General features: G+C 37.8%; 2 protein-coding genes across 4 annotated transcripts in view; one reads left to right on the forward strand and one right to left on the reverse strand.

Annotated features, from left to right (window-relative positions):
• LOC128527774 (granule associated Rac and RHOG effector protein 1-like) overlaps window positions 1–5,798 on the forward strand; it is a 63,941-nt gene extending 58,143 nt beyond the window's left edge. For all 3 annotated transcript variants that reach the window (XM_053500346.1, XM_053500345.1, XM_053500347.1), the window contains exons 13-14: window positions 2,507–2,585; window positions 3,139–5,798. In XM_053500346.1, the coding sequence (XP_053356321.1) occupies window positions 2,507–2,585; window positions 3,139–3,474 (415 nt within the window). In that variant the 3' untranslated portion in view covers window positions 3,475–5,798. The remainder of the gene's footprint in view (window positions 1–2,506; window positions 2,586–3,138) is intronic.
• A 778-nt stretch (window positions 5,799–6,576) lies between these two features.
• Window positions 6,577–8,913, reverse strand: ss18l2 (ss18, like 2). The gene is made up of 4 exons (XM_053500791.1): window positions 8,794–8,913; window positions 8,222–8,298; window positions 7,180–7,249; window positions 6,577–7,097 (listed from the first exon to the last, which is right to left on the reverse strand). The coding sequence occupies exons 1-4, from the start codon at window positions 8,860–8,862 to the stop codon at window positions 7,041–7,043; spliced, it is 273 nt and encodes a 90-aa protein (XP_053356766.1). The 5' UTR covers window positions 8,863–8,913; the 3' UTR covers window positions 6,577–7,040.
• Between the last annotated feature and the right edge of the window lie 3,296 nt (window positions 8,914–12,209).

Consider the following 12,209-nt stretch of genomic DNA (forward strand, 5'->3'; position numbering starts at 1 on the left):
AATATAAAGACATTCAGTTTGTTCTCGGAGTTTGCATGTTTGCATTTGAATTTTCTGTCCTATGTCTCGGAGGGTTTTTTTTTGTTTGTTTGTTTTTTCTTACTCAGATTATAATTTTTTTTTTTCCTTTGAACAGATTTGTTTTCCTTCTCACCAATGTTCCTTTAGGGGCTCCGTAATGTTCATCATCTCACATCAGCGTAATTTCTCTCTCTCTCTCTCTCTCTCTCTGTACAACTTCTGGGAATTTGACCAAACCTTTAGTAGGAAGCACAGATGTGCACTGGCTATTTAATCTTTTAGAAGGAGCAACACTTAGTGCGCAGGCGGGAGGTCTTCCTTGGAAGACTGAAAACTTTCTCTCTTTATCCTTTTTCATTCCTTGAATTTCCTACCCCTCTCTCTCTCCCTTTATGTGTTTACAAAGTTCCTCCAGGATCTGCAGAGCCCAGAGGTCCGTTCTTCGTACGTCGCTTGACACATCCGAGATGAATTGACACATCTAAGATGAGATCATCGTGCTAATTACGATCCGGCTAAGTCGGTTCTTCGAGCTCACCTGTGGTTGATGATTAGTAGAGCTGGATTGAGTTGTCTAGGATTATTGCGCGCTCGTGCGTTGGTTTAAAAGGCGATATGCATCGACAGTAGAAACACTGATCACAAGCCCTCTGATTGGTTGACGAAATGGAAAATGACCGGCTCAACTTTTTTTTGTAACACGTGTTATGCGCTGAAATGCCCCCCTGCCATGGATTGCCCCCCCTACATAATCGCTATCAAATATTATATTAGAACATAAATTTATAGGTTAATGGTTTACAAATTACAAATTACATGAGACAATAAAATAAAATAAGCAATATGAAAATAAATATGTTGTATATGAAAAAATAGAAATATTATGTATACTTTTATATTGTTTATTTTATAATAAAATTAGTTTCGTCCAATTTATCATTATAAAATATAATTTTTTAATATATATAAATATTTATTTGGCTGTCTCATGCCTAGGGTTTATTATAATAGTAATATCATATTTGATAACAATAAACCTATGAATTTATGTTCATATATAATATTTGATAGCGATTATGTGTGTGTGTGTGGGGGGGGGGGTCCATGGCAGGGGGCATATACTTTTCTTTTTCCACGTGAGTCAGTCATGCTCTTTAACCAATCAGATGTGACCTCGCCATTTCAACCAATCATAACCCGGCAGGAGCGCAGGCTAAATCCTGTTTACAAGAAATAAACCTGCTCCCGAGCAGGTTCAAGCTTACGGATATGTTGCTATGACAACAAATGCTAGAAGCGCATCGAAGAACGAAACAATCCAAGATCAGGACAAATCCACAACAATCAAATCCAGCTAACTGAGTTAGCGACGTACGAAGAACAGACCCCAGTGGAACATTTTGTTTATAAAATAAACATTTGTACGACCTTCTGTACATCTTTCTTTCTTTTAAACATAAAATAACTAAATGGAGGCGTGTACAAACACAAGAAAGCATTCCACACCAGAAGTTCAGTTTTCCAGCTAGGTTTCCACACCCACAAACAGTAATGCCTATTTCTTTATACCTTTTTATTGTTTATGTAACAAGCTGACATGGCAGGAAGACAAGCCCTTACAGAAACAATTAGCGTATGCCAAATCCCACCCTCTGACCTTAAACCACTGATAAATCAATATATATCAAATAAATGGCATGCAGAATCGGAACAGTAGCCAATCAACAAATTGTAGGGTACCCAGTGGTAGGAAAAAAATAATCCACCCCTTCGAATCAAGACACGACCAGGTCGTATATACAAGCTGCCGTATAGGCCAAACAAATTTAACCCATGCATATTTATTAAAGGATGAAGAAGCTCCAAAATATCAGCGCTGTAGAACTACTCTAACCATAAAAAACATGCTTTTGCACTGTCCAAGTTTTAATACTATAAGAAAACTATTTCTACCAGAACAAGATTTGAAAACATATTCTGCAGGACAAAACCAGAAAAACTCTTAAAATTTCTATTTAAAGTTCACCTAAAGAATCTAATGTAAAATCTAGTTCTTCTGGCCAAGACCATGCTATAATGTGATATTTATTAATTCTTATCTATTATTATTATTATTATAATCTTTTTATACTTTTCCACAACTCTCTAAATCACTTATATTATAACATAATATAAAATTGGTTGGAATAAACCAGCTTAATATTTGATATGAATCTGCCATGAAATAGCCTGAGAAGCTGATATGGCAATAAATCCTAATACAAACAAACAAATCTTATTGTTTATTTATATTTACATATTTTTTTTAAATATATGATTGTATGAAAATGTATAATTCCTTTTTTTTTTTGCTGACTATATCGGTATATTTTAGCTTCCTAAATTTAAAGTGTGATCATTTAGTGCTTGAATAAATATGTTGGTGTTGACTGTAAAAGTATTTGTATACCCTGTTAAGTGTGTGTGTGTGTGTGTGTGTGTGTAGGAAACACAGCTGTGGTGAGCAGGAAGTGTGTACACTGCCCTCTCCTCCTCTCCACCACGCCAGTGATGACAATAACCAGGTAGGACTCAATTTAAAGTCAGGTCAAGGAGGCTTTAATTGTCATTTCAACCATTTCGAGTTCAGTGCACATTGAAACGTTACAGTGTTCCTCCAGGACCGAGGTCATACATACAACATAAAGTACCAGCGCTAACTAGCTAACTAAGACGCCTAATTAGCTGAGACAAAACAGATTTACTGTACACTATAAATTTACAAAAACAAAGTACCCTAACAAGATATTATAATGTGCAAATGTGCGACAACACGACACAATGTTAAGACAAAATTGAGATATGGGCGAGGTTCATCTGTTCGCTGGTAATCAGATCTGATCTAAGAGAAGTGTATTGACTGAACGTCACTGCTCTAGTGTAAGTAAGTAAAGTAAATATGAACTATACGGGTCTCCTAAGCAATGACTCGCAAATTTCACTTCAATTTAAATCAATTTTATTTGCATCGCGCTTTTAACACATTGTTATTGTCACGTTACAGAGTCAGAGAAAGAAAAGAAAACACCATATAACACCACGCTCAATCGTACACATTTTATCCATTATTTGTTACAGGAGAGCAAAACTAAAACATGGCCTCCGAAGGCGCCGTGGCAGCACTCGACACACTCCAACACCATGCCCAATCCCAGCTCTTCCCTCTATCAGATGACGATACCTTCCAGCCAATGGGGCGACTCCATGCAGATGCTGCAGTCTCCGGTTTGGTCGACAGCCAATGAGTGCTCTCCTTCCAGCGGCCTCTCGTCCGGCTTCCCCTTCACTCAGCAGCAGCAGCAACAACAGCAGCAGCAACAACAACAGGTCTCACAGCACAAAGCTCTGAGTAAAGGCTTCAAGAACTTCCCTCTGAAACCCGAGCACCGGCCCTCGTACCTGCATCAGTACTGACCCCGCCCACCCTCGCCCACTTTCATCTTAATCGCTGTTCTGTGACCAGAGAGTGTAGGCGATTAGGGCTATATTAGGCTGGTCCTAGATCAGCGGTTACAGGTTTAGCGTTTATGCCACGGTTGGAGACGGTGCTGGTGTAAAGGCGGGTGGCGACACCGTCACACCCCACCCCACACCCCCCTGCTTGTGTGTTTCCGTACACACCCACCCGTAGCTGAGACTTTACTCCGGACCGTGCTCCCGATCCCCCCCCCCCCTCCCCAATTTTGATAGTTCTTTAGACGAGTGTGTTTTTATAGGCGAATTTATATCGAACGTCGTGGCATCAATATCGTTGTTTTTTTTTGTTTGTTTTTTTTGTATGCGTCAGATCCCAGATCCGTACAAGAACCCTCCTCCAACCCCCGGTTTTCCTGACTGCCATTTGCGCGCCGATTTAGTGCATGATTTCCCGCTTCCAGCAGCTCGTCGTCACTTTCGCTCGAGTCTATGAATACCTTAAAAAGAAAAAAAATCTGCCAAGATTAGAAAAACAGCTCTCTCCAGGAATCCTCGAGATTCTTTCCAGGCACACAGAGCGGATCGGGTGACTTGCATGGCCGAAGAATATCACGTGTGTCTGTGAGGGTGTTAACAGGATGCAACCTGTGACCATACTGTGTCCATAAGGGATAGGATGGGATGATGATGAGGAGGAGATAGGGGGGGTTAAAAATTTAAAAAACAAAAACAACAAAAAAAAAAGCTGTAACTGCCAAACCTGGTTGGTGTCGTATCGCTTAGACTCCAGTTCCCAGCTACTGTTCCATAGCGTGTAAATGACAAAAAAAAATATGAATAATAATTCTTTTTATGAAGAAGAAGAAAAAGCTTTGAGCAGGCTCAGCAGAAATCTAATAATCATAGCAGATGTGTAATTTGAAAAGAAATACACTACTTTTTCAACATCTGACAAAGTTTAAAAAGGAAAAAAAAAGATTAACTTTAGTAACGCAGTAAGTAAACCACGTGCCATGTCGATATTATAATAGCACTTGCGTATCTTGTTTTTTTGGTTTTTTTTTTTTCAACCAAAGCGTTACAAGTTTGTTCAGTCAGTGAAAGGCGTTCGATGGAAGCCATCTAGTGTCCTTTAAAGAGGAGACGTCAGACGCCACCGTTCAATTCATCCATCGTCTGATCACTTCGTTTCAATTGGCTCTGGACGATACTAAACACTAAAAAGAAAAAAAAAAAGAAACATAACAGTCACATGACCTGGTTTTTTTTTTTTTTAGATACGATATATTTCTTGTTTAAGATATTGACAGTATTAATCTTATTTTTGTATTTTCCTATGTTATACCATTACTGTATATGTTAACGTAATATAGGCTGATTAAGTAAAACATTTATTATTCATCCTCCCCAAGATGTGAAAAGCACATTTCTATTCACTCTCTCTCTCTCTTCCCAGAGTTTAAACTGTTGACAAAGTGCTTACCAAAAAAAAAAAAGAATTAATCTTTACAAACACTAAAACCCGTAATTAGATTGGGGTGATTTCGATTGTTTGTTTGTTTTGTCCCGTCTCCCTTTTGTTTCTCCATTTAAACCTGCCCAGGAGATCTTTTTTTTTTCCCCCGTAACATTTGTGGATGCCAATGTTGCCTGTATTTATGATATGACCATGTTTTCTGAAACTAACCTACTTAACATGTTTACAGAGAATCGTTTGCTGTATATAAAATATATAAATATAAATCTTATAAATCTATATCTTTTTATAGTTCTGTGCTTTGCACAATCCAAAAAAAATGTTAGGGGTTGTTGCTTGCTCTGTGTTTTCACCCAAAATTGTTGCAGCAGCAAACTTTTTTTTTTTTTTTTATCATTATAATTTTTTTTTTTAAGACCTTGGACTGTAAACATCACCATTACTCCGCTGTGTCAGACATGGTTTACTTATTGGCCTAAAAAAAAAAGGATTAAAAGTTGAAGATGTGCGTGACGGTGTGGAATGACGTGACATGATGTGGAATGACGCTTGGCTTACGTTGCTTTATTCACTTAGAGTTGGCGTCTGAATCTTTCCAAGTGTACCAGCAATGCAAAAAAAAAAAAAAAACACAATAAAAATATAATAAATAAAAATAAATGAACTTACACATGCTCTCGTTGCAGCTCTGGAGTTTAATTAGGAGTTTCACAGTGTTTTCCCCACAGGTGTGAAATATACTTGCGGCAGTAGCCGGCACAAAAGTGGTCGATTTCATCCAACATTTAACAAAATATTTGTATGTTTATTTAATTTCTATTAAATTCACATTTAAGAGATTCAACCTCCTAATCTACCTGTATGTGATGAATACGACCAAGTGACAAAAAATTAACACACTTTGGTATACAAAAATTTCCCATAAGTCATTGTGTCTCAGTGGACTGTGAAAGAAAATGGAACTTGAAAAAGAATTTATATATTTATCATCACGCACAATGATTAAAATTTCAATTTAACCCAGAAATCTGTATTATATAGTAAAGCTAGTAATCTGTAAAAGAATAATAAATCTTTAATCAATTATTAATTAATTTATTTAGACATTATACATGCAATAGCATGTTTTACACTTTTTTTTTTTTCAACAAACGATCAATATTTAATGTCTGTAGTGTGAAATATCCACAGCAGCAGCGACAGGTACCCGAGGTGCCTATGTTACTATGGTAACGCCCAAAGGAAGCGACGTCTGCGCTCATGATTTCACAGGGTGTTCCGAATGGGAAGGTTTTGTCGAGGGAAGTTCCCTTCACTGACATTCCCTGCAAACGAAGCAGGGACAAGCGAGCACCCTATGAAGTACACGGAAAGAAACGCAGCTAGAGTTCACAGCCCAATACAGTAGAAAACAGCTCAGAGACAAAATGGTGTCCGAGATTCCTCTCATGATTTGAAGGCACGGTTAATTAATTTTTTTTTTTTTTTTTGCTAGGTATGCTTTGTATATTCGTGTCACAGGCCCATAAAGACTTACCTTGTCGAACTTAAGAACAAATCAGACTTACAAACGTGCTTCCAAAACAAAACTCGTTCACCACTACCTGTATTATGCTTTAATAAATAACCAAATATACTGTGTGGGAAAACACCGGGTTTATTATTAAGAAGCAACACAGAGGATGCAATAAATTATATAACAAAGCATTTTTTTAAAAAGTTTAATATGTTAAATGAACTAAAACACAATTTGTATCTTTTTCTCCATTTATACATCCAGATAATTTCTCAGTAACCAGTAGTTCCATCACCAGTCTCTGTTTTTAGTCCTGCATTCGGAGACGTTCCCATGGCGATAAACTGACTGTTAGAAACTGCTGACACTGGAGACTCCTTCTGTTAATGTTAAAGCATGTATTTAATCTCTTTATTAACATCAGGATCTAAACCTGTACTCTCTGTCAGAGCTGCTGTTATGGAGCATAAACTCAACACCACCTGACCAATCAGAGTAAAGGAGAAAAGTGTTCTGCTGTAACTAGCCCTTAAAAAAAAACACTATGCACAAACGAAGTCCAGGTTCCAGTCACGTTTTGGAGATGTTTGTCTTTCCACTGAGAGCTGAAGCGTCTTCACACGGCGCCTGAAACACAAGCAGTGATGGAATTATTTAAGATTATACAACAAAAATTGTGTTTGAGTGAGTGAGGTTGTAGTGGACTTACAGGTGAATCAGGACTTGCATCTGCTATCGTTCCTAAATAAACCAGGTTTCTGTGGAGGATCTGTTGATATCTGCAGATAAATAAAAACACATTCATTTCATTTTTCAAACACATCCATCACTCATGACAGGTTTCACATCTAATGAGTCTAATCCTCCTGCAGCATGACTTTTACAAAACACACTACTGATTAACAGAGGGGAAGAAAATTTATCAGTTATGAACTGCGATTCTTTTGTGTCAAAACACAAACTTTAAAATGGATTTCTTAAAAAACTATTTGTACATTTATAATAGAGACTAACAGCTCAATTGGCCAGTGACCAGAACTGTCTGGTTTTTTAGTTACATTGATCGTGATCTGTGAACGACTGATCAGCCTGAGGTATAAACATTTCTGCAGAAGCCTTTGAGTGACCCAACAGAAACGCATTTTATTGCATTACATTATTACACAGCGTACCACTGATCTGCTTTTTCTTCAAACACTAATAAGTGGGTCTAACACTAATTCGCTCACACACACGTCTCAAAACACTAAAAACGCTAATTAGTCAAAAATCACATGTTGGAAGCCACTGAACGCTCACTGTCAAGTGGAGTTTTGAGGTGGTAAAACGACACTATTTCTTTCTAATCCTACAGGTGGTGCACTATGGTGAGCTATTTAAATATTATCATCACGTGTGGTAGAGGTGAATTATTTGCTAAGTTAGTTTAAAAATAGTAGTTATGGCAGATGACAAGGGCTACATTTAATCATTAAAGTTTTTTATAGATTTAAAATTGTAACAAAATTGGGGTATTAAATCAGGATATTAATAAATTCATGATACTTATAGAATGGCAATTTTAACTAAAGCTGGTACTGAGGTATCAGATCTGGAGGTGACTGGTGATTCACATTTACTACCTAATGAATATGAGTGTGTGAGAGAGAGAGAGAGAGAGAGACTTACCAGACTCTGACTTGGTCATTTGAGCTTTAAGAGAAATGTATTACATGTAATAAAGTGTGTGTGCGCGTGAGCTTCGTACTTACTGTACACATTCCATGGCTCTGCCCTTCTGCATGTACTCCGCTATACACCGCACGAGCTGCTCGTTTTCATTCAGCAGCTGGAAGAAAGAACACGTGACCCAAAGACAGTCGGTGGTGGGAATTCCAACAATTATACAGTACATTAATAAAATGGGGATCGATATTTTTATTATTTGTAAGAAAAAACAAATGTGTGTGTATATATATATATATATATTATTTTTTTCAAATACTTTCATGAACTACCCATAGCCGTATGGTTATTTTTAAGCGTAGCCCTTTCCAAGATGGCGGACAGTTGAACGTATCGCACGAGCTAGCAGGGTTTTGATAAACCGAACATAAGCACCACTGTTTCATAAAGTCTGACATTTTACAAGATCTTAAAGTGAAATATTACAACCGAAAGCTTTATTTTATTAAATGTTAAAGCTGTAAAAACAGAGCATCAACATAATACTAAATTAGCCTAGCTGTTTATGCTAACGGTAGTAAACCCATTCGTAGTGTGTAACTAGAAAAATAAAATAAATACATTTCGGATTTGTTCTCACTCCGTTATGAATACTCACTCGTTGAATTGTTTCTTGGTTAATCTGCGCTTTCCCGCGTTGTCTCTTCGGCACAAAAACAACCGACATGTTTTAGTGAACGGCTTACTACTACAACTCGGCGCTTTGGGTCCTGCGCATGCGCAGTGTTACAGCAAATGTTTTTACTATTGCGCCGACGCAATCGTGATGTCACTTCTAGCCGACTCTTGTGTTCTTGAGTGAAAGTTAAGCGCCAGCTGGCTCAAATGAGACCCGCTTTCATTACTATACTCTTCATGACAGCAGAACAAGTGTTCAGATATATAATACAGACGTTTGTAACACGCTTTGTGCAAACTGATCAATCCACATATCGTGCAAGAGATGATTCTGCGCCTCATTTAACCCTTTCCAATATGGCGGACAAGTTGACGCATTAGCTTGGTGCAAAATGTGAAACGAGTCGGTTTGTTGAATCGGATCTTTTAGATGTGTCGATTCACATATTAATCGTTTTTCTATTTTGTTTCTGTATAATAGTGTAATGCACGAACGTTGTTTTATTGCTTAGAACGTAAAGTAAGATTTATTTGTACATTGAAGTTGTTGTTTAATCCAATTTAAAACACCATGTGAGTCGTTTTAAAGCCGAAAGCCAGTCGATTCACCAGTGAGCCGAATCATATGATCAGACTTAGACCTTTATAAGGAATATATTTAGATTATTTTTATTTGAAAATAAAGAGCCGCATTAATCCCTTCATTAATCTACATCGAATCTTGTGAGGACAGGAAAAAACGAGTAATCATATCGACGCTCAAAATAATAATCTATATTCAGCTTCTGCGTCCACAAACAGCTGGGCGTCTGCTGCCCCCTTGTGGCAGACAAAATAAATTACCAAACGACTGCTCACTTAATACATAATACATTTTTTATGTTCCTTCCGTGTGAAAGACACGATTTGACACAGATTAATGGTTCTGTTTACATAAATGTATTAAAAAGAATAATACAGGCCGATCCCCCAATAAAAGGATCCTTAAAGCATTATTCTCAGGAGGAGAGGAGAGCAGAGGGCAGTGTTTTAGGAAGACTGACCTGGAAAGTCAGCTTTAAAGAACAGAAGATAAGACAGAAGGTGCGTCCCAATTCGAGTGCTTATGTTACCATAGTAACGCGCGGAGAAAGTGACGTCAGCGCTGGTGCCTTCGCAGGGTGGAGTTTTTTTGTTGAGGGAAAGTCCCTTCACCACATTCACTGCAAATGGAGTAGGGAGTATGGAGTACCCTGTGAAGTACACTTCGGAATGGAACACAGCCAGAGAGATCTACAGGTGGCAAGGATGCAACCTACAGAACTCCAACTAAAGTAACATGTCGAGAAGAAAGTGTGTGTGGATGTGCAGATAAAGCAAAGTGTTCCATACTCAAAATAAGGGAAAAAGGAAACATTAGAGGTTTTCAGGAAAGGACAGTCTGGAAAAATCCGGAAGAGTCCAGAAAAAGGCCTACAGTTGGTGGTAATGTAACCTACTGGAAAAAGTTGAGTTCAGTTCTATTTAGTCCAAGTTTCCTGTCATCCTAAAGTCAGTCAATAAAACGTTTAACTGAACTCAACTTTTTCCGGAATTTTATGTATGCAAGATAGGGTTCGACTGTAGTCTATTGGAATTGGAAATGTCCCTCTGTGTGGAACATCAGGTATGATGCATCCTGAAATCTTCAGCGCTCTTGTATACAGCGTACACACGACACACACAGGTGCCACAAATCTGAGCTCTGGCTGTAATTTATGTTTAATACATTCTCGACTTAAATCACGCTGTATGAAAATCTGAATAAAACTTCTAGCTTTGAGTGGACTAAAACAAACAAGAAAATACATGTTAACATTTTACATTCATAGCCAAAGTCAAAATTATCCATTTGTCACAAATGAAGTTTAATGCACAACATGGTACAGATTTAAAGTATGAAAATGAAAAAATGTTTTTTTTTAATTGATTATTATTTTGGTTACACCCCTTGAATACCAGCTGAATCATGTCTTCCCTTATTTCAAAGTCTCTGAAAAGGTATACGTGGGCAAAAATATAAAAACAAACCGGATTGTGAGAAATTATAATTCTTCAATTCATACAGATGAAAGCTGATCTACATTTCTTTAAAGGTGTCAGTTAAAAGACGTTTTTGTATTAAATGCATCAACAAAAGGCGTTCAAGTCAAACCAGGACTTGTGATATTTACAGAAGACCACAGTACAGTGATGAGATTCTTAGTTGCAGTAAAACAATTTAATGGAGCAAACGTTCTAAATGACGATCCCGGTCGAGGTATCTCAGCCCACTGCATTCGTTCCTGTGAATGTTCAGTGAGTGGAACGTACGATTGTTGAAAATCAACCCCCAGAAGAGACGCATCTGTCTGTGTGAAGTGTACACACAATCATTCAGCAACCACTTGCACATTATAGGAATTTGTCTAGGAGTTATTGCCACATCCCCTGTACAGTCCTGACCTCGCTACGAGACATTTCCACATGTTTGGGGCATTAAAGGAGCTCCTGGGAGGCCAGGGTTTCAGACAGGGAGTGGCTCTGGTGTACTGAAAAAAATTTCTACCTTGGTGTCCAAGCACTAGTGAAACACTGGAATAAGTGCATTAGGGATTATATCAAGAAATAAAGGGAGTTTTTACTCTGATATTGGTTTTCAATTAAAAACCCCGGTTTGACCTGAACACCCTTTGTATAAAGAAGGAAATACCTGAGACTTTCCACTCTGTAAATCTAAAAGTCTAAAATATGAAAGGAGAAATAAAATCAAAAACATGGATTTTTGAACAACTATTTATTTCTCAGTTCTGAATAAAAACTTCAACCTGGTCACTAAAAGTACACCACGCTGTACAATTGCTTTATTCAGGAAATACAAACAAAAAAAACAAAAACACATTAGCCAATCAAATTCCTTTAGACGAGATAAGAGTCCCGTTTCACCTTTACAAAATCAATCTGTGTATGTACAGTCTGACATCTGACACGAGCAGGAGGAAGAGGATGAGGAGGAGGAGCGGCGACGTGGGGCAGTAAATGTGATTATTGCATCAGTTCAGGACTCTCTTTCTCAAAAATTTAGATTTTCTTTCCTCTTCTTGCTCTAGAGCAAAATTCAGAATCTGACACTGTGGAGGAGGATTTACGATTCCTCAGCTCACGGCCTGAGTAGTGCACTACACGGGGCAAGACAGAGCTCCATACGACCCAAACACTTAATGCTGGCTCATTAAGGCTAAAAAAAAAAACAAAAAAAAAACATCCAAACAATCAGAGAGACAGCTCGATTGGAACTGCAGGGCTTTCATATATAATATAACAATATAACTAGCTGCCTAACAATAGACCAACATCATAATATGCCACCTTGTATTTAAGGTTCATCGCGTAGCGCCA

Source organism: Clarias gariepinus, chromosome 7, assembly GCF_024256425.1.
Source record: "Clarias gariepinus isolate MV-2021 ecotype Netherlands chromosome 7, CGAR_prim_01v2, whole genome shotgun sequence".
Taxonomy (NCBI): Eukaryota; Metazoa; Chordata; class Actinopteri; order Siluriformes; family Clariidae; genus Clarias; species Clarias gariepinus.